We start from the raw sequence: 27491 nt of genomic DNA on the forward strand, positions 1-27491 counted from the left end.
TTTTCTTGAAAACAGTTTTCAGTGACACATTTATTAATGATACAGACAATTCCTTTACAATCCTCTTGGTGGTGCTCATGTTCACATCTGACAAACACTGATGTCACATTTAATGATATTCACACAATAAAAGGTCTGAGATGTTCTGACTAGAAATACTGCAGTGGAGCCTTCAGATCAAACAGATATTCAGCCAAATCTCACAGGAATGATAATACAAACAACATGTTTTCAGATCGGCCCATCAGTGGTCACTCATTTAAAGGAAAAACCTCTCAAAATCATCGGACCACCTAAAGCCACTGAACCTTCATGAAGCACTAATCAGTGGAATCTTGCAGTTGCCCCATTAAAGCCCCAGTCAGGAATTATTAAAACTGCACCAACAGATTAGCTTTAGCTTAAATCACAGTGACCGGACATAACATACTTTTTAAATGGTGCTGCTGTTATTTTGGTCCTTAAAAAGCAGGCATTATTGGCAAACATTGAAATCGCTCTTCGAGTTAAGACTAATATGAAATTAAGTACACAAAGAGCTACTGGACAATACCTTAATTTAGTACCTAGTAGTAATACATCCTCTGACTTATCAAGTATTAGAAACAACAACAACCAACAATCTTGAACAAAATAAAAAAACACCCATAAACCACCCGTGGGAAACACCTTCAAAATTAAACTGAGTTAAATACAAATATTAACAATAGCTTAATATCTTAAGGCCTCTTGAAGCAAGCTACTCCATTCTCCGAATACGCATACACACTGAAACGTAGGCACGCAGGGAGGCATGACTTGCAGGGACAATTGATTCTTTTCTCTTCGTAACATTGAAATTAAGCACGTGACTCCAAAACACTGCAAATAAACACAAAAATCTGCCGTCTACATCAGGAATGCCCAAAACTACCTGCACAGGGCTGTGTCGCTGCACGGTTTCATCGCAAACAACTGGCACACACCGAACTCTGCTGGTTTACTCAATTGGCCTCAATCATGTGCTCAGGCTTGGTCAAAATAAAAAACAGCCGCCTCACCAGCCCTTTGCAGACAAGACTGGACACTCCTGGTTTATATTATTGCATGAGCAGCAGGTCAACTCAAGAAAAATTATAAAAACAATAAAGGTTCCTCAGACGGTTCTTTGAGGGATGCCACAGAAGAACAACATTTGTAACAGATGGGTCTTAAAAACCTTTTAAGTGTTCAAATACCCTATACTTATATACTATATACTAGAAATGTTCTTTACCAATGTAAAGCTTCTGCACACTCAATCATCTCCATTACAAACAAGGTTCTTTACTGAACCACCAATGGGCGGTTCTTCTATGGCATTGCTCAAGGAACCATTTGAAGCACCTTCACACAGGAAATTTCAGCGAATAATCAGGAAACAGCTCTTGTAGTAATAAGAAGGTCAAGAAGCTACAGCGGCTCTGGTGATTTAAAAAATACAACCGTTGATCAGAGACTGATCAGAGTGCTCTTTGGTAGTTGAACCTTTACATTAGTGTACCAGTGCTTGAAATATTACAAGCTTTATATATATTTTTTATTTATTTATGTATTATTATATTTTTTCTTTTCTTATTTCCCCATCCAGACATTAAACATTTAAGTAGAACATCTCTCAGGTAAGCTTACATGCAGTAAAGCTCACATAATTGCAGAAAGAAGTAACAAGGCAGGAGTGCTATATAATAATGTAGTTGGACACTTTCTTCATTCTGGATGTTTTTTTTTTCTTTTTTCATAAAACATATTTAAAGACTGTCTATTGTAAAGTAGCTACTTGTTTGTAAAGTTGTAAAACTGGCATCATTAATTACACTCAAACATTAAATGTGCTACAAAGGTTCTTTGGGTGATCCCATTAAGGAACCACTGCTGGTTCCATAAAGAAATGTAAAAGGAATGTGTGAGAGTGAAGAACCTTTTAAAGGTGTAAAGATGATGGGACTTGTGTAACCAAGTTAAAGGTTCTTCTTTATGAAACCAACAGTGGTTCTTCTACACATCTCTTAAAGAACCCATTGTAGCACCTCTATTTATAAGCGTGTCCTGGACTGTCCTAGTAGTGCTAGAAAGGCTTAAAGCAAAAGAGAACTGGTACAGTAAAAAGTGGTCATTTACACACACACACACACACACATTTAATTAATTAGTGAATTCAGCTCATTTTGAGGTGCACCCATTGCTGAGACACGTTCAACTGTGCACACAGCTTGTACAATCTCCACAGAACAGCACTGCCAAAAGAATGGGATGCTCTAGAGCAGCCACACATAAGCCTAAGATCACCATGGCCAATGCCAATCACTGGCTAGAGCGGGGGTGAGCAATTCCAGTCCTGAAGGGTCAAATTCCTGCACAGTTTTGTACTTTTCCTGCTCAAGCATGCCTGATTCAACTCACCTGTTAATTTCCAGGTTTAGTAGGTCTGTTAGAGCAGGGGAATCAGCCCACTATGCTGGACTCCAACCACCTTTACCCATTCCTGGGCTAGAGGAATAAAAAGCAACCGCTACTGGCCTGTGGAGCAGTGACACAGTGTTCTTTGAAATGGGATGAGTTTCGGATCATCCAATATAAGTACTTGACCTCATGAACAGGTCCAATCTTATGGGTGAATGCAATCAAATGTCACAGCCATTATCGTAGTGCAAGGCCTTCAGAGAAGAGTAAATGCTGTTACTGCAGTAAAGGGTGGAAAAACTCCTTACTAATACTCTCAGACTTTCAGAAGAAACTCATCAGGTGATCAGGTGTCTATAAATGCTTAGTCATACAGAGAACCTTAAAAAAAATCATTACATACTTCCTTTATAGGACCGATCTCCACCGGCATGATAAGCAGTATCAATATTATGTACAGGGAGTGCCATTCAGAACACACCCTGTGTGCTGCCAACCCTGAAGCTTATCTTTCAGTATTGTTTCTTAACAAGTGCTTCGGTAATAAAACCTAGTGCTAGTGCAGAGGAGTACAATGTGTAAGCAGTCGTGCTTGTTTAAAGATCTCTCGCTCTCGCTCCTCTCTCCCCATTATTATTATTATTATTATTATTATTATTATTATTGTCCTTGTAAACTCTTTCTAAACCTCCTTCTAAAGGTTCATCACCCTCGTGTGTCTGGGTGTATTATGAGAACACTCTCCCTTCAATCGCAGCTACTGCTTGTTGCTTGTTCCATTCGCTTTGCTCTTCCCCGTGCCTCCTCTCCTCCGCCGGGATGACTGGGAATGGTTGCTGGAGTTTCTTTCAGCTTTGTGAGGAAAAATGAGACAGTTGGTTTCTCTGAGACAAATCTCTAAAGACATTTTTTGGAAAACTCAGATCAGTATATCTGGCCACATCTTACCTTTAATGGTTTCAGGAATGTAGCCACACGAATCAATGAAGCTGCCATCGTCACAGTCAGAAGTGCTCTTAAAGAAAGAGTTCAACAGTATTGAGACCAGAGGGCAGATTCACAAAAGCTTTTTTAGGGAAAAAACTAAAAAGAAACCTGTCCTCTAGAGTCAACACAGACAACACAGACAGCATGCCGGCAAAGTGGGAGTATATCATTTGTGCATGCTTATAGAGGCCAGTGGCTCAGAAATGTGTATGTTTTAAAGGAGCAGACTAAATCAGAAAGGAGACAGAAAGGGGGAAAAGGGAACAAAGGAAGTCTTACACTTGACTGAAGTGAAGTGTGACTGACCTCCTTCTTACCATGAAGACAAGACAAGGTAAAATAATAACAATACAGAGACAAGATCAAGACTGGACTAGAGTACTACAGCCGTAGGGCTTAATCAGCTGATTATGCATGAAATATACAGTAACACTGACACGTGGAGTAGACTGGTAGACAATATCAGTGAGCAAAGCTAAATAAAGACAGTAATTCTGGTGTGAAAAAAAAATTGGTGTGTGTGTCAGTGCTAGTACAGCCTTTCTCACCTTCAGCCTCACACCGTAGCTCTGCTCATACCACACCATCCCATAAAGGCAGAGAGAGGTAATAAAAGCCTGCCAGAGAGCCAAAAATAGAACAAAGGAAAAGAGATTCATTTTTTTAAATACAGAAGTATACACCATCTGCCTAAATATTTGTGGACACCCCTTCTAATGAATGCATTCAGCTACTTTATGTTGCACTTGTTGCTGACACAGATGTGCAAATGCACACACAGACACACACAGACACACACAGACACACACAGACACACACAGACACACACAGACACACACAAAGCTTGTCTAGTCCCTTCCCTAGTCAAGTATTGCCAATAGACTATTGGCACCATGCCCAATGCCAGGCGTAGGCTAGAGGGGTATAAAGCCCCCCAGCTTTAAGCATATCTCACAAACACTACTCTTGCCGCTGAATGCAATCAGATATTCACACCATGCTCCAAAATCTAGTAGAAGACTCAATGGACAGTAGAGACAGCTACTCCAACAAAAAATATTTTTATTACCCTTGACTTGAATGTGTCAAATGTGTTTGAATGAGCAGGTGTCCCAATACTTCTGTCCATATAGTGTTGAATACACAGTGATTAAAAAGAATTACTCATGTTTGTTTGTGTACATCACCTTCCCATCAAGTTATTTATCACACACATTTAATTCATGTGCATTTTATTAGCCTCATTTTTCTGTTTATTCTGTTTATTTTTATTTCCATGCCTCACAAACCAATATCATAACAACTTTGTTCAAATGTTGAGAACTGGAAAGAAATATAATTTAATATCTAGCTAATTAGGATCATCAGATGTGGATGTTTTTACCAAAACGCGGACAGAGCAAATACACCCCTCCCTGCAGTACTTACCACACACAAAAGCCACAGGACCACGTACACAACCTGGGTTTTGGAGAACAGGTCTTGTCCAAATTTAACACATGCCAGGGCTTCCAGGAAAGCAATGGCCCTGTTTACAAGAGTGAAAAATGGGGTCAGACAAGCAGTCCAAATACTTGCAGAACAGCCAAGTGCTGTTAATTCTGGTCACCAGACTGGACAGAGGCACTCAGACATGCAGCACTCCACATTTCGACACAATTGCTATTGTCAGAATAGAAGGGGTCCTTTCTTTGATTTCAAATAGCAAAATCAATCATCTGAAAATGAAGGTTTGTGGGCACACCTCCTTCAGCTGCATTAAAGTTCACCAACTGCTGACATAAAATGTTCCAAAGTGCACACTAAGATTTTATAATGTCCATAGAAAGCAATAAGAAAGTGGCAAATTTCTTTTGGGACTATTGGGAGTATTGGGACACCTGCTCATTCTTACCTTCTTCTGAAATCAAGTAGGTATTTATATATAAAAAAATATATATTATTTTTATCCTGCTTTTGTTGGAGTAACCGTCTCTACTGTCTAGGAATGAAGGCTTTCAAAGCACTGCTGTGAAGATTTGATTTAATTCAGCGACAAGAGCATTAGTAAGGTCCGGATGTTGATGGATTATCTTAGTCAACTAAAACGGACAACCAAATTTACACATATGTATATATTTATTCAGTATTGTCATCTATCTGCTTCATTCCGTATTCTTTAAAACTGCACTGCCGTTGGTTAAATGCATTTTCTTTACATTCTATTGTCTGCCTGTCTGCCTGTCTGCAGTTAAGGCATTTAGCAGACGCTCTTATTCAGAGTAACTTACAAAAGTGCTTCACTGTTCACTCAGAATCCAAAGCTACCTCTCAGATTAGATAATACTAAATACACAAGTCAGTACGAAGACCATAATCCTCGACACTACACTTTGCCCATGTACTCTTGGAATAGATGGGTCACAGCATGTGCGACTCTGCCATTAAGACACCTAGGGGCTGTTTGTTCCACCACATCTGTGCCAGGACAGAAAAAAAACTTTCAGTTGTTGACAATTAAATTAGTTGGCAAGTTAATGATATCATGTGGGGAAGTACTAGTCAGTGCATTAAACAAGCATGGACTAGACAAGCTGGGAGTGTGTGTGCATTTATACATCTATGTCAGCAATAAGTGCAACTTAAAGTAGCTGAATGCATTCATTAGAAGGGGTTATACATACTGTGCATGTGGTAGCTTTAGAGACCTCACATACACTCGTATGTAATTTCAGAGACAAGTCTCTTGGAGGAATTTCAGAGGAGTGATTTGAAGAGCTGTAATACACTTTATGTGTTTATGATGTTCACTGGTGGACTCAATCCACATTTGTAGCACATAAATACACAGAGCTTGAATGTGTGCCAACTCTATATACACACACATTGTATAAAATAATGGTTTCTGTTATGCAATATCAGAAATGCAGGAGAAGCCATGGAAGGGTTTTACTCACCCGAACACCCAACACTGAGTTCCCACTCTTTTGCACTGCGTGTCTGTAAGGTATGCATAGTACTGCCTAAACCAAAACAGATAACTGTGCATTAGATCAACAAAACACAATATACAGTACATCACACAGTCACTAGCACAGTATCAGAACGTTGGCACCTTAGCAACCCCCAGTTCAGCAAGGACCATCTACTTTCCTAGTGGTCAAAACACAAAAACTGTGTTTCCAAACACGCCACAGCAGGTATTGTAAGACCAAAATACTGGACAAAGAAGTAAGTGCGTGAAGACGTTTTTCAAAAAGTCATGGAAGAAATCGATGCGCCCATGATGCCAATAAAGACGCCAAAAAAAGCTGGATGTTCCTCTGGAATTGGCACCTTGCTAAATTCTACCTTTGACCCCGTTTACACCTGTTCACTTCATCCGTCTTGGGGATCAGGATTATATCCGGATACGTCGAGCCACGTAAAAATATGAGTGTAAACGCACCCAAGCTGCCTTTAAACCAGCTACAAATCTGATCACTCAAACCAGTTCAGGAGGTGGTCCGAGATGATTTCAGCCACATTATAGCAGTGTAGATGCATCCGTCTCTCCAAGATGCATTCAACAACCAAAAACTCCTCCCAGTAATAATTGCAGTGCAATGAGCGAATTTGCTTATTCCATCCCACGCGGCAATCGGATTTCAGTCTGACGATCTGGAGGCGCATTTGAGGTGCTTCAAATGGGTCTTTATGAAACCAAGAGTGGTTATTCTATGACAATGCTCAAAAACCATTTGGAAATCTTTATTTTAAGGTGTGTATAGCTACAAAAAATGCAAACTGCACACAAATACACAATGGATTCATAAGCACCCTGTTGTTTGAATCCACTGCAATCGCTTTGTGGTCTGGTGGTATTGGGAACAGGTTCCAAACAAGCTTTTCTGTCTCGCTGGCGCAATTCCAGGTTTCTATTTACCACGCTATTAACTGATCTCCTTCCAAGCAAAGCCTTCTGTAAATTGAGCTTTGGAGACATAACATAAATTTTTCACAGCATGACACATTACTGTCACGGTACTACAGTACATCCCTCAGCATCAACAGCTTTCCCCGCCCCCCTGCAGCATCAGCTGTTTTTCCAACATTCTTGGAATGAGGACAGGTTTGGTTTCTTGTTGAACGCTATAAACACAGATACCATCATTTCAAGAGGAGCTGCACAGGGGAGCAGTAAGAGTTCTTAGTGTTATGAAGCAACAGCGGGACAATACCTTACGGTGGGGGCAGTGATGATCCCAATGAAGAGAATTCGGCACCAGCTCAGAGGATGAGAGGCCTGGAACACGAAGATGTGCTTCAGGAAGAATGTGTTCAGTTCTGTAAGCTGACAACAGAAGAGAAGACATAAATGCAGTAAAATTAATGGATTTCAATAAAATTTCTATAAGTCTGTTAACACAAAAGTAATGCAAACATCAAATGAACACTAACAAATTAATGATAAGCAATTCATTAATAAAAAGCTTCAAGGTTTTACACACCTGCCAGACGATCATAAAGAGGTAGATTCCCGCAACCCTCTGGAAGGAGGACTTTGGGTCAAACCAGCGCACATAGGTCCAGCTGGCTGGGGTGAACTGCAGTACAGCTCGCTTTAGCTTCCCTGTGGTGCTGTGGATGTCCCTGAACACAACAGACACAAGAATTCATCTCAAGCCCTCTAATCAGGGTCAACACGCTAAGCAAAAAGGGTGATATAGTACTAAAAAGATTCATTCCTTAAAAAAAAAATAGTGGAATCTTTTCTGGTGCATCAATGAAACGAACCAAGCCAAGAACCATTTAAGCATCTAAATTAGCCAAGAACCATTTAAGCATCTAAATTAGGGATGTCCTGATGCAACCCAGTGGATCGGGACTGGGGCTGTGACCTATCCAGACATATTTTAATGGATCGGGTATTGGCTATTTTAATCTCAATCCAGTTCAGAGTCTTTGCTTTAACCACGGTGTTCAGAGCACAATCTGGTGCCCACAAGAAGCTATTAACGGACATTATGGCCCAGCCAGCAGCAGTGTGGACGTTCTCAGGAGGTAAATAAAAGAGTTGAGAGTCTGCAGTGTGGAGCTATTTTACAGTGAAACATGAAAACAGACCAGAATATCTGAACCTTTATAAAATTATCACTAAAACGCTCCGTTTTACCAGCGGGAGAAGCAGAGAACCACTCGCCTTTTTCTGTTTTTAAACCAGCACTGAAAAGTAATTAAAGACCATTATAATCATTAGGCTTCAGTATAACTACATTGTTTCTAGAGATCTCTGAATAAACCAACAATGACAACATCCCCATTTAGTTCATTTTAGCAGTAAATCTGTCCTTTAAAACAGTTTGTTTCTTTGCACACAGTGCATCTGAAGACGCAGTCCCTTTCCCTCGAGACTGCATAGATTAGGCTCTGTAGGTGAGAGTGACAGCTGGGACTTCAACAAGCGAAACAGGTTTTCCGTCTGCTGCACTACAGGTATCTTATCGGACTGGATGATAAGACAAGTCTGGTGCTTCTCCATCTTAACCCTAAAGCTCAGGCATTTAGAACGCCACTTCCTCAGGTACAGCCCCAGAATGCATTTTAATGACGAATGTAAACAGAAGCCGGTCAAAGTAGATCCTGATACTACCCAGATACAGAACGCATGTTAATGCCACTGGCAAACAGGCCCTATTGGTGCATCTAAGCAACTGGACTCTTAAACTAGTCCTTTTACTGCACAGCACTATAATCTGACTTAATACAGCAATAAGTCAGACTATAGTTTTATCCATTTCAATTTATATGTGTAATATCATCCATTTCTAACAAAGCGCTGAACTTGAGGCAGGGCTTAATGAGGAAGGTAAAGGGGAGAACTGAGCCTATCAGAGGCTTTCCTGCTTAGTACACTGCTTCAGCAACCAACAGGAGCATCAACAGACAGTAGGTCACCACCCGCGGCTACATAATAGAAAAGAAAAAGCCTATTATTTAATTGAGAACAGAATGTTTGACCTCTAGGGGGCACACTAGCCAGGTATGGAACAGCGAAGGTCTAATTTATCAGCATTTTTGTCTTAAGGAGTATTAAAACATTATATATATAAAACTAAATATTTTTATATATGAGAAATACCTTCAATCACAATGCTCTGCAAGTCATTATGAAACACGCATTCTTCAACAGACTGATGGGTAACCTTACCTGCAGTCTAAATGAGCTGAAATGGTTGTTCACTTCCTTCTAAACAGTGTGAAGTTCCCTTCTCACTGGACGTTTTCACTCTCTGTGGTTTTAAATCACCCTTAAAATGGCTAAATGAGAACTTTGAGTCCGTTTCACAGGGAAGTAGTAGGACAACTTAAATATTTTGGTGTAGAGAAGCTGTGTGTTGGCTCTGGTGTGTTCTGGTTGACCCAAGTTTTAACAGTTCTTCCACTAGAGCAACTGCTCTACAGAACTACTTGTGAACCTGATTCCATGCTCAAATGTAAATGACAAAAACAATATGTGTTATCACTGAAAATAAAGCTTTGTGGGCAGGTTGTGAACTAATCCAAGGGTTTACATGTTCAAATCTATCTCAAATAGCCCAACCAAAGTCAGCCTTGACCCTCTGACAGTTTAAGCTTAGTTTGCCTAAGCCTCTGTCAAACTACGACTACGATGAATTTTTATGACAACATTTACATAGCTTTTTAGACTATCAGTCTTGGCTACACTAATATCGAATCACTGCTTTGCATGCAGGTGCAATGTAGAACTACCTTTTGGCAGGATATACTTTCTGACTTGTTGAATCAAGCTTCAGGGCCACAACTGCTCCATTGTCTCCATGGTGACAACTAGAACCCTTGATCCAGTAATGTAACAGGGTAAGGAAAAGTCTTGACCTACCTAGGAGGGCACACATTTCCCAACATCTCAGATTATGCTAAAAGCATCTGAAAATTATCTACCCAGATTGCCCAACTCCTCAATAGCCATAAAACACTGTCCCCTGGAGAGGGTACCACTCAGAAGCGTCTCCTCTACCCTTAAAGACTGACTTTGGTGATCTCCGACTAGAGCCTGTTAATACCACTCCATCATGGCTTGAATGCCTCAGCCTATTTGAGTATTGTTGCTGACTGTGCACATCACCATCATGGCAACAATTTATGCATCTTCTACTATCTACTTGATCATATCACAAAGCAAAAGTCGTCTTTTCTCAAGTTAATATCATAGATTGAGAGATTCACAGCATGAAGGAGCTCCTGAAAGCCCTCATGTCACAATGTATCAGGATCTCTTAGAAATCCAACATCTACTTAATCCATGCCACAAAGAACTGGGGCTGTTTAGAGAGCAAAGGGAGACCCAACCTAGTACCAGTACTATATGTTCAAGTGGACTTGCGGTCCATTAATGCCAGAGAGAAACAATGATTTTGGTGAGTGGAAGAGCAATAGATGGATCACTGTGGACCAGCAAACCTCTATAACACCTTCCATCACCTAACAGTCTCACCAGGGCCAACTGAGCCAAGGGTGGTTATTCCCACTATTAGTGAGTGGTCATAATATTCTGATATGACTGTGTATTTGTTGAGGAAGCAATGGGGACATGATGTATGGTATCTACGAGTTCTGTTGTATAGAATAATTAAAGTAGTATGTACTGGTCCCACAGAACGTGAATTACGACAGCAGCATGATGAGGCCTCAGCAAATAGCTGATTAGCTGGATCAGCTTTGTTGGGAGCAGGGTAAACACTAAAATGTGCAGGGCAGGGGGCCCTCCAGGGTCAGGGTGGGGAAACTGCATTTGACGATTAGTTAAATACTAAATTAACTAATTCATAATGTAAATATGATTCAATATGCACAATATAGGGATACAAGAATGCATAGTTTGGGGTCCACCTGAAAAAACATGTAGAAAGAAGCAGTCCAGTGTGTAAAACTTACTTGATACTGGCCCAGTGGTAGGTGCGCATCTCCAGAAAACGACACACAGTCATGCCAAGCCAGATGCCTCCTCCGTTACATAGCAGGATGTCAAGAATCACCTGGTCCCACCAGCATTCGGCAAAGTTAGGCAGTAGGTGCATGAAGAACAACTGAGAGAGAGAGAGAGAGAGAGAGAGAGAGAGAGAGAGAGAGAGAGAGAGAGAGAGAGAGAGAGAGAGGGCAAAGAATTATGGACGAAAATAAGAAAGAGAGTCAAAGCTGACACTAATGAGACAGAGGGGAAATACCGTAAGCAGCTCCCTCAGCTACAGAAACACTTATATCCACTGTCCTAGAACATAAATCATCTTCTGGAAAACCTCTGTGAATCAAAAGTTGATGTAGGACATAAATGCTCTAGGACATAAGTGCTTCTTAGCAGTGGTACCCAAAGTAATATAATCTTATGGACATTTATCTGTGACGGGTTCCCAAAAAAAGGCCATAAACCTGCATGTTAGTTAAACTGACTATTCACTATTAACACACACCATGATTCATTAACCTAATTAGGCTAAAACACACACAGGACTTGCAGCACACACAGAGATAATTCTTCTAACACTTTGGATCATACCTCTGTAAGCTCCCACGTTATGCTAATGGTCCAGCAGAGTCCATAGCTGCGAATGAGCAGGGCTTTCATGGCCCAGCCCCAGAAGTGCCCAAATGCAAAAATGTCAAAGTGACTGAGGATGCGCTCCCATGTGATCACGTGACAGTTAACGGCATACTCCTGCACAATGAGAACGAGAACGAGAACGAGAGAGAGAGTGAGAGAGAGAGAGAGAGAGAGAGAGAGAGAGAGAGTAAACGCAAGTATCGTTAAATACATTTATTTAGGGCTCCTAAGTGGTGCAGATGCATACGTTTTGGGAGTTTGCTGGTTAAATCCAAAGGACAGTCCTCCCTCCCCCAATCACGCAGTGCAATGCTAGACACTGAGAGCCTCTGTTAGCGGACATAACAGAAATTAAATTAAGCAAGTAGTGTTTGGTCTAATGACCAGCCATTCATGTGACTCAGAAGAAGCACATGCTAGCCGTCACCCTCCTAACACTGGTCTTGTGGGGTTTTCCCCCAGTATGCAGCGGTCAGTACCTACCAAAAAGTGTTCAATGGAAGGTAACACCAGCGGCAGAGTCATCAGCACCTAAGGCTCAAGGATGTGATCAATACAGGCTCCACCTCCCAACTTACAGGACTTAAAAGATCTTCAGACCTGTTACCTACATAATTAGTCAGGTGATTTTAATGTTACGGCTTATCGCTGTATTTACTCCTTAGAGACAGTTCAATAAGGTTACTATCTAATAATACACTTCACGACTGACTGAAATACTGAGGCAAAACCATGTCTAGTCAAATTTTGTAAGATAGCACCCACAGTGTCCACAGTACCACTCTCAGCAACAGGAACAGTATTTAGGGTAAGAGCTACAGCCTGAGGCCAAGGGCCAGAGAGTCAGTAATCCAGTAACTGTGCGGCCTGACTGTCCTCAGTGGCTGGCTATTGTCTCAGCCGCCCATTAATCACATTTCATTGGATTAGTGCTGCACAGTGTGGACCTGACTCTAAGCCCCGTATTGTAACGTTAGTCTGGCAGTGGTATTAAACCTGCATAAAACTGATCAGCTTTTCCAATAGGCCTGTATTGGATTCTGAGAGAGGCGACAGAACATCCGTGACATTTGACTGTTGATCTGGTTCATAATTTCAAATATAAATGTCTCTCTCCTTTCTTTCTGTGTAATTTCAGTCACTCTTAAGATCAGATAATTACAGAAATCACTGTGAGGTAGAAAAGTCCATGAAGATACAATTATTTGCTTGAACAGGAATTAAATGCCTGAACCCCATAACACTGATAGCACATTTCTAACAGGACAGAAATAAAAAAACCTGTTTAGCAGTGTGTGTCACTTTCACAGCAAAAGAACATCTGATTAAACCACAGGATCACCATCTAAAACAGGCTGACGCCATGCAAGATTATCTCTGTTCCATCTCAGGTTCTAACACTGAGCATTTTAGGGTGACGTCAGCCCCATTCACTGGCTATGACCTTCTGGCCTCTTACTTGCCCCTTGTGTTATTAAGGGGGTGAGTGGATAAGAGGACAATACATAAAGAAGCTACTGCTCATTATTTGGTAATCTTCTGGTTTTGCAGATTTTTGAGTCCCACAGGGCTCTATTTTAGGGCCTACAAAACTGATACTAGTTATGACAGTAACATTGTTAGGAATGTGAAGAAGTGTGGGCTTATATACGCTAGGTCTAAAGGGTTAAGGAATTATGCTTTTAATCAAACAAAATGTTTTAAATGATTATTGAATTTATTTAAGATCAAGGGAGCAAACATGCAGCAGTAACCAACACCTCCCCAAACACCTCCCTAAATTAACCACATTTTAATGAGATTGAATAACGAATGGAATACAGTTAGGCCTCCATACAGTCAGTCCTGCTGAAATCATTCCTATTTCTAGCCCAGTTTCCAAGTGTTCTTATTTCTATGCTGGAGCATGACTACTAAGGGTGAGTGGATAAGCATAATACTGTATTACAATATTCAAAGACTTTTCTAAAAGACCGCCTTTACTGACTTTTTACTACTATCTTCAAATTGTGAGTTACTATACTTCAAATACTATCCCATATTTAGTATGTGATTTTTTAGTGATTTTTATTTAACATGTGCTGCACTGCATCTAATTAATTAAAGCCAATGACTCTTGGTTAATTAAATGTCCTTTGAACTCTAAACGTATCTACAATATGCTTAGAAAAGCATAGCATCTATCACAATACTCTACACTACTGTCATATCACCCACCTCTACTACTCAACTACTACAGTATGACAGTACTACTACTAGAGTATTGGCCAGTCACTCACCATAATATCAGCCTCACGGGTAGCATATCGCAGATCAGGGTCCAGCCAGTACATAAGGATCTTCACCTGGTCCCAGTTCAGGAAGATGAGGAACACAAAAAAAAGGAAGTAGAGGACACTGAGACCTGCAAAATGTTCAATCAACAAAGCATGGCTCAGTGGTCTCGGTCTACAAAGCCTCCGCCAAGAAAGACAAACAGACCCGTTTCCAGTAGACCTACTCACCAAAAACCATGCGCCATATAGCTGGGTGTGGCCTGGTAAATGGACCTGAAATAAGATTGCAGCCATTTAGACGCGCTAAGACTTTCAGACAGGCACAAAGCTTATAACCACGTTATTCATTAGCCAAAGAACTGTGCAAATGGCTTGAAACACATTACAATAGACCCATCAATCAGACCACTGTAGTTAGAAATTGTGTTTAACAGCGAGCAGACTGAAATGACTGCAGTTCACATCTGACCTTTAATAAACTGCATTAACTCAATAAACAGATAAATAACTGCTGCTACGCAGGTCAGTGTAAACACTGCAGAAGGCAAATACAAATGGCTGAAGTCTGTACCATTAGGGAAAGCCAGGACACTGATAACAAGGAAGAAGGAGACGACCAGAGCGAGGCCCACACGCAGATTGTTGTCAGGATCTGAATCATTTCTGTCAAAAATGAAGAAAATAAATGAATGAGGGCAAGATCAACAGCAGCACATTCACCACAGTCTACCATGGCATGCAAAAGTTTGGGCGACCCTTGTCAAAATGTCTGTTCCCATGAGCAGTTAAGAGGGTAGAAAATGAACTGATCTCCAAAAGGCCTGAATTTAGAATATTTTCAATATTCTAAGCAAGATTACTGTATTATTATGTTTTGTACAGTGAAGTACCACACACAAGCTTAGGTCTCCCATGAGATTTGAGCTCTCAGATAACTTGTACCAAGGTCTCAGACCTTACTTGGCATGTTCAGGCTACGGCTTGTTCACAATCATTGTTAGGAAAGACCAGGTGAGAAATTTCTAAGTTTCATAAATACCCAGACTCCTAAAACCTTACCTTTGTTGCATCCTGTTCTTCAATGGTCAGGACCCACAGGACCACCACAGAGACTAGGTAGGTAGTATTCGGGTGGTGGGTCATTCTCAGAACTGCAGTGACTCTGACTGACATGGTGGTGGTGAGTGTGTTAGTAGTGTGTGTTATGCTGGTGGTACGATTGGATCAGACACAGCAGTGCTGCTGGAGTGTTTAAACACTGTGTCTGTCCACTCACCGTCCACTCTATTAGACACTCCTACTGAGTTAGTCCACCTTGTAGATGCAGAGTCAGAGACTGAAGCTCTGAGCTGTTGCTGCACAGTTTGTGTTGGGCATCCTCCAGTCCTTTATCAGTGTCCACGGGACGCAGCCCACGGGACGCAGCCCACGGGACGCAGCTCTGGGTGTGTATGTGTACTCACTGCCCCTAGTTCACTAGTGTGTGTGTGAGTGTGTGTTCACTACCACAGATGGGTTAAATGCGGAGGACACAAGGACAAATATGTGCACCTTTACCTTTACCTTTACTAAAACACTCAGCACCACCATGTCAGTCGGTGTCACTGCAGTGCTGAGTATAACCCACCACCCAAATAATACCTGCCTGCTCTGTGGTGGACAGTCCTGAGGGGTCCTGACCATTGAAGGACAGGGTGACAGGAGGCTAACAAGGTATGCAGAGAAACCGATGGACACAGTCTTTAATTACTGAACTACAAAGTGCTCCTATATGGTGAGTGGAGCTGATCTGATGGACAGTGAGTGCAGAACCACAGAGGAGGTGTTCATGTTAGGTCTTATGGATGACACTTACAGGATGTTTCAACACACTGATAAAGGTTCCAGCCCAACATGGCACAGAGACACCAACCTCACAGCACTGCTGATACCTACTGCTGGCACTGAGTGACACAGGAGAGGAGGACAACCTCAGTGACTACACACTGAATAAGCATGGAGCTCTTCACCAGCCATTCAGACTGTCCCCATTCAGTCATCAACCCCTTCTACAGGACACCAACAGGTCTCCAGCCATGCGTAAAACGTCTACGACGTCTACCAGGTCTGCCAGGCAAGCAGGCAGACACACACAGACAGACAGCCCAGCTCAGATACTGATCACATACCTGGTGAAGGCGAAGTACATGATACTGATCACAGTGAAGGTTAGTAAAGTGATCGTGTGCGGTTTGTAGAAGAAGTCTATGGTGATATCCTCCACCTGCTGCTCGTTGATCATCCGAAAGTGCAGCTTGTAGTTAACGTCGTCTTTGCTGAGCGTACGGGAGCCCTGGGTGGATGCCATGGCCGCTACCAAAAGTTGCTGAGAAGTCTCAACTGTTGCTCCAGCGCCACATCCAGCTTCCCCTCCTCGAGCTGCTGATGGAGCCGAGAGGCGGCCGCTCGCAGCGCCTGCTCTACTTCAGCGCGCGCCATTGGCTGCTGGAGCTCGAGCGCCTACAACGCCTTTTCCCATTCGCAGATCAGAGGCAGGCTGCGGGGCCAGAGGAGCCGAGGGCGGCGTTAGAGCTCTGCTCTGCGTTTCTGAGGCGTTCCGTGGTTTTCGTGAAGGTGCAGGTAAAGACTGCCTCAATGGCACCACCTGGCGCTCCAGCAGCGTGAGTGCAGCGTGAGGGCATCTTGAGCTTGTTAACAAGGTCATCCAGAGGGGTCTGATGTGAGATCCTCCATGATGAAGATACAGTTCATGGACTGAATTGTTCACAGGATGTGATGGTTTTGAGGAGGTTTTTGATAAGATAGGGATAGCAAGACACTCGGTTACAAAAACAAATGCATTGTGAGGACAGCTGAGAGGATCATCGGAGTCTCTCTCCCCTCCGTCATGGACATTTACACCGCCCGCTGCATCCGCAAAGCAACCAGCATTGTGGATGACTCCACCCACCCTTCACACAGACTGTTCTCCCTCCTGCCATCAGGAAGAAGGTACTGCAGCATCCGGTCCAACACGACCAGACTCTGCAATAGCTTCTTCCCCCAAGCCATCAGACTTCTCAACTCAACTCAACTTCTGAACTGATGTCTTTTCTGTTACATGTACACTCTCTCTCTCTCTCTCTCTCTCTCCAACCATTTACCCCAGATAAAATGGGAAGCATTTTTGCACAAAGCATTTGCACTAATAACTTTACTACCTCACTGGACTCTATTTATTACACATTGCACAATTTGCACACTACCGTCATTATTTATTATTCTCTGGTCTGTACTGTGTTGTCTGTCCGCACTTGTTTGTTTGTGTTGCACTTGTGTTTTGTATGCACTGTCTATGTTGCACCATGGTCCTGGAGGAATGTTGTTTCGTTTCACTGTGTACTCTGTATGTAGTTGAAATGACAATAAAACCCACTTGACTTGACTTGACTTGATGTAGATAAATAATTTACACTATATACACAATATAAATAAGAATTTAAAAAGCAATAGCAATATTATTTACAGGTTATTGCAAATTACTCTAAATTGCACATGGGAGGGGGCGGGGTGTGTATTGCACATAGTATTTTTACATTGAGGGATCTCTGTTCCCTGAACATGTGTGTGTAGTTAAGTGTGTGTGTATGTGGTCCGCTGGGAGCAGTGCTGGTTGTGCAGTCTGGCGGCAGCAGGAAGGAAGGACCTGCAATACCGCTCCTTCACACACTTGGGGTGAAGCAGCCTGTCGCTAAAGGAGCTGCCTAGTGCTGCCAGAGTCTCATGCATGGGGTGGGAGCTGTTCTCCAGCATGGATGCCAGCTTGGCTGTCATCCTCCTGTCTCCCACCACCTGCACTGGGTCTAAGAAGCATCCCAGGACAGAGCTGGACGGCCCTCTTTATGAGTTTGTTCAGTCTCTTCTTATCTGCCGTCGAGATGCCACTGCCCCAGCAGACCACTCCATTAAAGATGGCAGATGCCACCACTGTGTCGAAGAAAGTCCTCAGGAGTGCTCCCTGCACCCCAAAGGACCTCCCCTTTGGAGTAAGATGTAGGGGGAATTGCCCTAATAGGGGACACTGCTTAATTTGGGACACCTATGCTTTATTTAGTGCAGGTCTTCTGTAACTAAAGACGATGGGTAGTTGATGGGGAGTTCTTGTATTATGGTGGATAAAGTCCCGGCCCTCAACAAAAAGAGCCAATCAGCTTGCTGGTACCGCAGTAAACAGAGGAGGGTCAACGTGCTAGTGGGGAAAGCCCATTTTGATGCCAGAATAAGCCAAAGGATCAGTGGTTTTGGTCTCTCCCCATTTTCTCCTCATTCATAAAAATGGGTGCCTGGTTTTGTGTGACTGTAAATAGCTGCCCAGTGGTGCAAAATGACAGATGAGTGAACAGACTTGCCTATAAGGATTATGGCTTAAGGCTATGGGTTAACACAAGCTAATTAACACAATTAATTCTCCCCTTTTTGTGTTAAATACATTCTATCATGGATGCAAGAAAAATATTTGTTAAAAAAATCCAATCATTTCTATTTTCTGAGTTTACCGTTATTAACATTACACAAATTGCAAACGAGACCCTTATAGATCAACTGGTTGATCACTGGTTATTTTGAGTAGTAAATAAAACACCACTGTAAAGAAATATGAAAAAACAATCTCTACAGTGCACCATTTCTCATTAACCCCCTTTAAATTACTTTATTAATATTTTTATAATTAAATTTGTAATTAAACAATCTGTTTTCAATGTAAACAATCAGTCTAGCAGACATCTAGCTTACATTTTGTCAATTCATTCATGATGAATGGACCAATAGAAATGCCCCAAAATTACTTGGAGTAAAATATTTAAAAATTTAAGGGTAAAAAGATAAAGTTACCATTTTTGGAGATACAAGGTTTTTGTGTGACAGCAGCAATATAATACTTGAAGCTACTGCCCAAAATGTCACAATCATGCAAAAAGAAAGAATGCAAAAGGCAGGTCTGACCGGACTGACCTCCTAAACGTATGGGGTCTGTATGTGGGTCCCCACTTTGAGTCGTCAAGCTCATTACTACAGACCTGTACTTTACTTTTATGGTAACTGACAAAGTAAACCCCAAAATCACAGTAAATGATAGAATTTATTTTACAAAATGTTTTAGTGGAGGCATGTGAATAAGCCCCTCCCATCTCCCCACCCCATTTTTTTTTACATTGACTTCCATTAAAACTTACATTCTCCTGTATTTTTGGACATACAAAGTATTTGACAGTGACACTATTCATTAACAGTGGTGGCAGTGGCGGCTCATTGTTATGAGTGGTGGTTACTGATCGTGGGTTTGTGTGCCTTTAAGCAAGGTCCTGTCCCTCTCTAATCCAGAGGTCCTTTAGCATGGCCTCAGAATATGCAAAGAGAATAAATTGTATTGTACTGTGGGCGTATAAATGATAAATTAATACTTTACATTACTACTCATTTGTTCTGTTGCATTCTCTTGTAGATGTTGGCTCAACTCATGTACTACGTTCACACTTCTCACTGCATCTTCACCATTCACCATATTTTAGACCAAAAAGAGAAGTTTGGAACCTAAAGTAAAGCTCAGTTCTACACTGATAGATGCTGGAAATGCCTACCACAGCTTTTAGGCAGGGCACAAGACATCTGAATTTGAGTTCCATTCTTATTAAGTATTCGTATTAAGTGTTGCGCTATTCTCACTGTTGAACAACTTAGAAGGGCAGTAGGCAAGTACAGTAGGCAATTCTCACTGGGACCTGTCAGCTGCTTTTCCCTGGGCACTGCAGCAATCCCTGCCCACCACTCCAGGCACATGTGGTCACCGTCACTGTGTGTTTGATGTGTGTTCAGTACACAGAAAAGTAAAAGCATAGGCCAATTTGCATCTGTGTCCAACACTAATGGTGCTTGTCTTGTCTAACAGAGATGATCGCTGAACCTCAAAAGGCCAAGTGCAGCTCCCCTATTGCCATTCTTTAGGTGTGGTCTTTATAACTTTATATCATATTCTGTGCTAAAAAGTTGGGGCAGTGTGTCTCTACAAGCAAACAGCCTTGGATGGAGCCAGTCATGCCATCGCTATCACTAAGAAATACCCATTCCAGTGACCTGAGAGAGTGTCCGTTCTGTACCAGGCTGTGTTCTGTTATCTGTATCATTTGAGAATAGATCTTATGGTCTTATGAGCAACAGCTTCTTACAGAAGGTGGAAAACAACAAACATCATATATAAGATTAGAGTGAGCTATGGTATATAAAGGAAAAGGGGGCAGTACAAATATTAGAGTAGGCAAGGCTAAACTAAGACCCCATCCACACGTATCTGGATATCTTATCCCCAGCAGCATTTCTGAAAATCTCTCCATAAGCCAGCCCAGCATGGGCCACTTAAGCCTCACAGTTAAACAGTTAAATTCCTAAAGAAGCAAGCATAATGCCCAAAATAGACCTAAAAACAGTGCAGAGCTGAAGCACAACTTTTTTTCAGTTTTTTAAGGTTGGACCACTTTTACAATCGTGGGCAGGAGGCCAATAGGCCTGAGTGAGCCAGTGAGAAACAATGAGAATACCCCTTCAGTAAAAAATGTTTATTATGTTAGATGGGACATGGCTAACCAGTGCCATTCCCTCTATGAGACAGATTGCTCGTTAGGGCATGTGTGCTCACTGTCACTGTGTGTGTTTTCACTGAAATTTCCATGTGAGAGAGAAAAGGGATTTTCCACAATAGCTGGTGCTTCCTGTGCTGCACTGCGAGGTCATGCGTGTTCCGTTCTGTGTCTATGGAGACGGCATTATTCCTCACAAGTCTACAGATGTTTACTTTTAGCTGAACTTTCTTTGGTTTCGCTGTTACCTTTCCAAAGTGATCCAGCAGCCGCCTTCTTATCTGTCGTAGTTGTGTGTTACTCTAGACAGCTTCGTAATGTGGTGAGTAGTGATATAAAAGCAGTGTCAGCAAATATGCTCTCATTTAAGACTACAAAGTTGTATTTTGAGACAAACATGAGAGGTAGGACTATTTCATACCCATTGAGCTTTTACCTTAGTCATGACAAAGTAGGTAACTGAGGCTCTGTTTGACCTTTGACCTTTGCAGGAAAGCTAATAAGTTATTTAACAGGTACTTAAAACCTGGCCCACGATACACTCAGCTGGACTCGTCCACCAACAGTCATCTAATCACCAGCAGATCTGAACTGCAGAGGATGAAAGCAAGCCAGATAAGCAAAGAACTTCAGTGCGCAAGGGCTAATTCCACCACCAAGGTGAAAACTCTCCATCAGTCTCACTTGCTCTCTCTCATTTGACTATGCTAGTGCTAATTCTCTGAGCGGCGGACATTTATAGCCAGGTCAAAATGATTAGCTTGTGATGTTTAGAGAATCTGATCTGATTGTTTTTGAATAAAATGGCTCCAATGGCTCATCGATCTAATGCACTAGGTTTAGCTACCAGTAGCGTTTGGAGTCCAAGAAAGCACAATTGTCCGGGCTCTTGTTGGATGAATAGGTGGCACCCTTTCTCCTCATTGCTGTTAAGCAATGCTGGCCAGCACAGGCGTGTGTTAGCTGGTGTGGTGAAGCTGGGGCCCCAATGCTTTTCTCAGAGTATGTTGGCTGCCCAGCAATGCCACATCAGAGGTTGTGAAAAGAGGCTGTGGCTGGATTTGCATGTATTGGAGGAGACGTGTTAGCTAAGTCCTTACCCTAGAGTGAGGTACGAATGCGGGGGGGTGGGGGGTTAACTGGCAGTATGGAATTGGGAAAAGGGAAAAATTTACAATTAAAAATAAATAATGTTTTTTCCATAGATTCAGTGGGCCACTCGAAACACACAATGGAATCTCAGCTGCCGTCTGAAAGAACTGAAGCTATGGAGGAGCAGGATTGATGATATTATCACTCGAGCTGATCAGGAGATCACTCTGTTGGAGAAGGTGTTTCATCTTGAATGCCAAACAAATATCTCCTCTTCCTTCATCAAGACTTAAGACTTTTATTTTACTGTTATTTTACTTTTATTATGAAGGGTATTTTTTTTAAACAAGAATTTTGTCTGTTAACTGAGATGAGGCAATCAATGTGGCTTGACCAGAGGCATGGGTTACCAAGGTAGAACTGTTACATTTTGATTTCAGCTTGACCTTTTAAGACTTTAAGAAAATGTGATTATATAATAATTTTAATGTTTTTGGAAGATGTTCAGATGTTAATGGTAGGTGATTGTAGCACTGGCAGTCTTTCCCAATGACTTCTATTGTTATAGCTTGGTGTCCCAGGCAGGCTCTGAATCCCAGGGCTGTAATGTACCTCCCTATGCTATCCCAGCTGCTCATAATGTAATTAGCTCGGTCATCCAGACATGGACGCTTATGTCTTTATTTAGTAAGGTTCTACAATATTAAGTCCTCCTAAGAAGCTTTAAATGTGAGTTGTGGGACATTAAGGGACAAAAATGCAAAACTTTAAGAACCAAATATGTCACTTTACAGAAAGTTGGCTCCCTATACCTATTAATGACAAAAGAATTTTTAGCATTTGTAATATTCATTGGGAGATCACAGGTTTGATCCCTGGCTGTTCCATGGCTATTCGTGGTCAGGAGTTCTGACGAGCATAATTGACCTCACTCTCGCTGGGAGTGTAGGATGGCCCTCCTTCTCCCCCATTACTTAGCATGTGTTAGCTGACATAACTGGCAATTAGTGCTCTCCTCCAAGCATGTTCAGCTGTCCAGTGACAGAAATGGTTGACTGGCTTCACCCTCTCTGGTCTGCGGTCCTTTCAGGTGAAGGAGTTTGCTGAGATGTGCCTGCAGGAGAAAGCCCTCTACAGGCAGGTTCTGAGTGAGTGCTTGACATTGCGTGATGGGCGCTTGCCTGGAGAGCTTGTCCAAGACCATGTGGAGACAGAGCTGTCCAGTGAGGTGCAACTGTGTGAAGACACCAAGTTGCTGATTCAGCAGAAGATCACTGAAGTGTTGGACCAACTGAGGTGAACCAGAAAAGAATAATCACACGTTTTTTTAAGCTCAATTTCACAAGGCTTAACATGGTCATTCCAAACTGATCTTCAGAACGCTAAAGGAGATGCGTAGTGAGCTGTTATCTGACCAAAGGGACAAGGACACGGCTATCGATGTTACCAGTCTGTGCCTTGCCTTGGACATCCAGTCACCCAGTGTGGGTTACAGATACCAGCCCTCCAGTATCACCAAAGGGTTGGCCTTTTAACTCTCTCTGTGTTTTCTGCTTATTTTATATTATTTTTCATAGCTTTAGTCCTGGTTATGTATTTCTAGGTATATACGTACATTGTTAAGATGTTTAAACCAAGTCCTTATCAAATGCAGAACCCTGACTTATGAGCAGTGGATAAGCCACTGCCAGAACTTGAAGGAAAGTGCAGAGAAGGCGGTCCTGGACTCCTCCTATTTCCGAAGCAATTTACAGCACAAATTCTCTGAGGTAACACGCAAGGCAAAGATATCTTGATATCATTTCATTTTAATATGTGGGTAAACTTTCATTTGTTTGCCTCACAGCTCTTTAATGCTTTGGATGCCCAGCGCAGTGCTACAGACTTCTCTTTTCGCTGGAAACTGGATGAACTGAGAAGGGCAAAGGAGTCGCTTGAATGGGAAAAGCAGCAGGTGAGCTGCAATGTGTCCACGTAAACATACACTAGATATTAAGAGTGGCTTAGTAGTACCCAGTTACCAAATGTACAAGGTCATAGAAACATATAACAGACATATATGCACATATTGCCAAAAGTATTCACTCACCGACCCAAAACATTGAATTCAGGTGTTCCAATCAATTCCATGGCCACAGGTGTGTAAAACCAAGCACCTAGGCATGCAGACTGCTTCTACAAACATTTGTGAAAGAATGGGTCGCTCTCAGGAGCTCAGTGAATTCCAGCGTGGTACCGTGATAGGATGCCACCTGTGCAACAGGTCCATTCGTGAAATTTTCTTGCTACTAAATATTTCACAGTCAGCTGTCAGTGGTATTATAACAAAGTGGAAGCGACTGGGAATGACAGCAACTTAGCCATGAAGTAGTGGGTCACGTATAATGACAGAGCGGGGGGCAGTGGATGCTGAGGTGCATTGTGCACAGAGGTCACCAACTTTCTGCAGAGTCAATCGCTACAGACCTCCAGACTTCATGTGGTCGTCGTTCAGCTTAGCTCAAGGGTTTCCCCTTGAATGGGTTTCCATGGCCGAGCAACTGCATCCAAGACTGGTCAAAAATTCCCATAAACACACTCCTAAAGCCTCCCCAGAAGAGTTCAAGCTGTTATTGCTGCAGAGGGTGGCCCAATATCACATTAAACCCTATGGATTAAGAATGGGATGTCACTCAAGTTCATATGTGTGCAAAAGCAGGTGAGCGAATACTTTTGGCAAGATAGTGTATATTGCTTAATGATGGTAAATCAGTTGAGATGCTGCTGCTGCTGCTGGAATTGAACACATCAGCGCTGAGCTGGCTGCTGGACAGGGGGGAGGCATCCAGGAGAAACCTGGAGGAACCAAGCTCTGTTCTTCAGACTAGCTCACCAACAAGATCTCATCTACTTTCTTCAGAATGAGAAGCTCTTGCTCCTTTTTACTGTATTTATGTTTACCTGCATCTGTTCTGATAGGATCTGGAGTCTCTACAGTAAAAACTCTTATTGTTGAGAGACATGCTTTAACGAGGGCCGAAAACCTCTGCACTTCTGACAGCGTTAACAGGGGTTGATTCAACACGGGTAAATGTGCTGTGATGTGTGCATAAATACCGTATAAATACCTGTGGGTATGAAACTCTTTAGGTGAAGGATTTAGTGACTGAGCTGCAGGCAGAGATGCAGAAGGTGGAGAGTCAGATTCTCAGCTCTGGTTCTGAGGAGCAGCTCGCTCAGACCCGGATGGACATTCTGGCCCAGAGACTGAACCATGAGCTCTGTCTGGATCAGGTAAGTCAGAGACACACTTTTATAGACAGCCTCAGGGCCATATCTGCCCTCCTCTATTCTCCTTTTAGACATTGTGAACTCCTACATTTTTAGATTACAGACTACATAATTTAGATTACCTCAGATCAGATTACATAGAGTGAATTTACAAGCATTAAAACTCTATTGCAGCCGACCACCGGACTCCAGCAGGAGGCTCAACACCTCTATAGGAACACCTTCAGTCTTAAGAAGAAGCTCCTTCTCTCCCAGTGAGTGAATCTTAAGCTGTTTAGGAAATGATTGCAGTTTCTGGTGATTAACTGACTATAAGTTCTTTCCTTCCTTTCTTAATTTTTTACTTTCATTGTCCATCATCATTGTTCCATCAAATATTGCACTAAACATCTCATAGATATAAATGGTTCTTAAATAACCATGAAACTGTAGCCTGCAGCAGTTCTCAAACTCCTATTCTCGTGTTCTGTTGGCCTGCAGTGGTTCTCATATCAAATCAAATGTATAGCACTTTTTACAACTGCCATTGTCACAAAGCAGCTTTACAGTAATCCAGCAAAAGGACAGGAGATCAAACAATACATAAATAAACAATAAAAACAATTAATTATAAAAACATAAAATTCCTGGTGATCAAACTAAGTCGACGGACACATTGAAAGTAACCAAGAATCACAAGGGGGACCCATCCTCCTCTGGTCTGGTCTGATCTATAAACTATTGATAAAAGTCACTGTACCACCACATAAAACACAAATCAGGTGTGCTAATATAATCATCCTATAATATAATTTAATAAGGTAAGATAGACACAGTAAAATAATGAAAGTAATGATGGTTAATGGTAATAATAATAATAATAATAATAATATTGGCAAATAGTAAGTTATGCACTCCCCTACCTGTTCAGTAAATGCACCGCTTTTTGTCTGCAGTGCTTGCATTCATCCAAGCACTGCTGCTCTGAGTTTACACACATGCAGCTGCAGCCCTCTCATCACTCAGTTTTCCCCAGTACAGTAACTCACTGTATAAACAGTGACTGTGTCTACAGAAGGAAGAGGCAGGTGTCTTGCAGTGATGTCTTCCTCCTTATGTCCTGCAGAAAAACACTGGAGATCATGTACAGGAACCTGTTCAAACTGGAGGAGGGTGTGACAGAAAAGACACGCTCGATTGAGATAGATGAGAAGTGCCAGGAGGTTCGACAGCAACTTCATGTTCTTGGTAGAATGCCAATGATCCTGGTAGATCCAGCAGACAGCCATGGTTCCTCCACCAGTGCTGAGACTTTACATGATGAGGACTGTGATGGTCAGTGATGAAAAGAGCAAATGTGAGAACCTGATGTTTTTGGATCACCTGACGCCTAAACCTGAATAAATGCATTGTCACATCAGGGTGATGTTTATTATTGTCGTGTATTGAATAATTTTGGATTACACTAATCTGAATGAAATCAGACATCTGAAGATTAGAATACCTAATCCTCATATGTCTCACTCCTGGCTGGTCTTCTCATGGCTGCCATCAGGCTCCTGCACCTGATGGAGAATGCAGCAGCTTGACTCTGCTTTAACCTTACGAAGTTTACCCATGTCACAGCTTCCTGTAGCAGCCAGTGTCGGATATAAAACCCTGACGCTGGCCTACAAAGCCTATAAGGTCCTGCTTCAACCTACCTGATGGCAATGGTCAAAAGCTGATCCGTCCCAGGAGCCTTTCAAGTACAGCACGGCTTGAGCCATCCTCTCTAAGGACGCATGGAAAACAAGCATCCAGATTGCACCAAAGTAGTGGAGTGTCAGAACAGCAGAATCATTTGCTATCATCAAAGGTCAGCTGAAGACCCACCAGCTGAAGACCCATGAGAGCACTTCATAAAGCATTAATATCTATTAAAGCTTTCATTTTATTTGCACTTCTCTTGATCTTCTCCACAGGTTTTGCATAGTTTACATAGGTTCTAGGAACAGGGTGTTGCTGGCAAATTGTTGTATTAGGGTTACTGGGTACTCATTTCGACAGTACCTCGATTTTTTTTTTTCATAGAAGCCATTTAACTAGTAGCCAATCTAACTATCCAATCATGTGGCAGCAATCATGCATATATTGGGCCAGCACATAAACCATCAGAATAGGCTGGAAATGAGAGCTCAGTAATTTTGGACATAGCATGATTGTTGGAGCTAGACAGGAATGCCTTGTTGATGAGAGGTCAATACAGCTTCCTTTCTTATAGTAGTCGAAGGG

At 42.1% G+C, this 27491-nt stretch overlaps 2 protein-coding genes across 3 annotated transcripts; one reads left to right on the forward strand and one right to left on the reverse strand.

Annotated features, from left to right (window-relative positions):
• Positions 1-16717, reverse strand: ptdss1b (phosphatidylserine synthase 1b). 2 transcript variants are annotated; one of them, XM_072676283.1, is made up of 13 exons: positions 16434-16717; positions 14837-14928; positions 14494-14538; positions 14269-14393; positions 11945-12103; positions 11326-11477; positions 7878-8019; positions 7608-7720; positions 6345-6410; positions 4837-4936; positions 3957-4025; positions 3370-3436; positions 1-3273 (listed from the first exon to the last, which is right to left on the reverse strand). In XM_072676283.1, the coding sequence occupies exons 1-13, from the start codon at positions 16610-16612 to the stop codon at positions 3179-3181; spliced, it is 1404 nt and encodes a 467-aa protein (XP_072532384.1). In that variant the 5' UTR covers positions 16613-16717; the 3' UTR covers positions 1-3178. The 2 variants fall into 2 exon arrangements, 1 of the variants encoding a protein (XP_072532384.1); XR_011979304.1 differs by lacking the exon at positions 4837-4936 and having other exon boundaries at positions 3258-3273.
• On the forward strand, positions 16690-26560 carry LOC140551097 (tektin-2-like). The gene is made up of 8 exons (XM_072674466.1): positions 16690-16884; positions 23059-23264; positions 23347-23490; positions 23623-23737; positions 23815-23922; positions 25098-25241; positions 25413-25492; positions 26344-26560. The coding sequence occupies exons 1-8, from the start codon at positions 16690-16692 to the stop codon at positions 26558-26560; spliced, it is 1209 nt and encodes a 402-aa protein (XP_072530567.1).
• Positions 26561-27491: the final 931 nt, after the last annotated feature.

Source organism: Salminus brasiliensis, chromosome 3, assembly GCF_030463535.1.
Source record: "Salminus brasiliensis chromosome 3, fSalBra1.hap2, whole genome shotgun sequence".
NCBI lineage: Eukaryota > Metazoa > Chordata > Actinopteri > Characiformes > Bryconidae > Salminus > Salminus brasiliensis.

Bases quoted from the DNA above. Each gene is read 5' to 3' on its own strand.
- ptdss1b (XM_072676283.1), bottom strand. From the start codon at position 16,612: ATGGCATCCACCCAGGGCTCCCGTACGCTCAGCAAAGACGACGTTAAC. The intron at 12,104-14,268 runs GTGAGTGACTGG...CTCATTGTGCAG, and splicing joins CCCGTGAGGCTGATATTATG to GAGTATGCCGTTAACTGTCA. The intron at 6,411-7,607 runs GTATTGTCCCGC...GTTTTGGTTTAG, and splicing joins ATCACTGCCCCCACCGTAAG to GCAGTACTATGCATACCTTA.
- LOC140551097 (XM_072674466.1), top strand. From the start codon at position 16,690: ATGGAGCCGAGAGGCGGCCGCTCGCAGCGCCTGCTCTACTTCAGCGCG. The intron at 16,885-23,058 runs GTAAAGACTGCC...CGGTCCTTTCAG, and splicing joins TGGTTTTCGTGAAGGTGCAG to GTGAAGGAGTTTGCTGAGAT. The intron at 25,242-25,412 runs GTAAGTCAGAGA...ACTCTATTGCAG, and splicing joins ATGAGCTCTGTCTGGATCAG to CCGACCACCGGACTCCAGCA.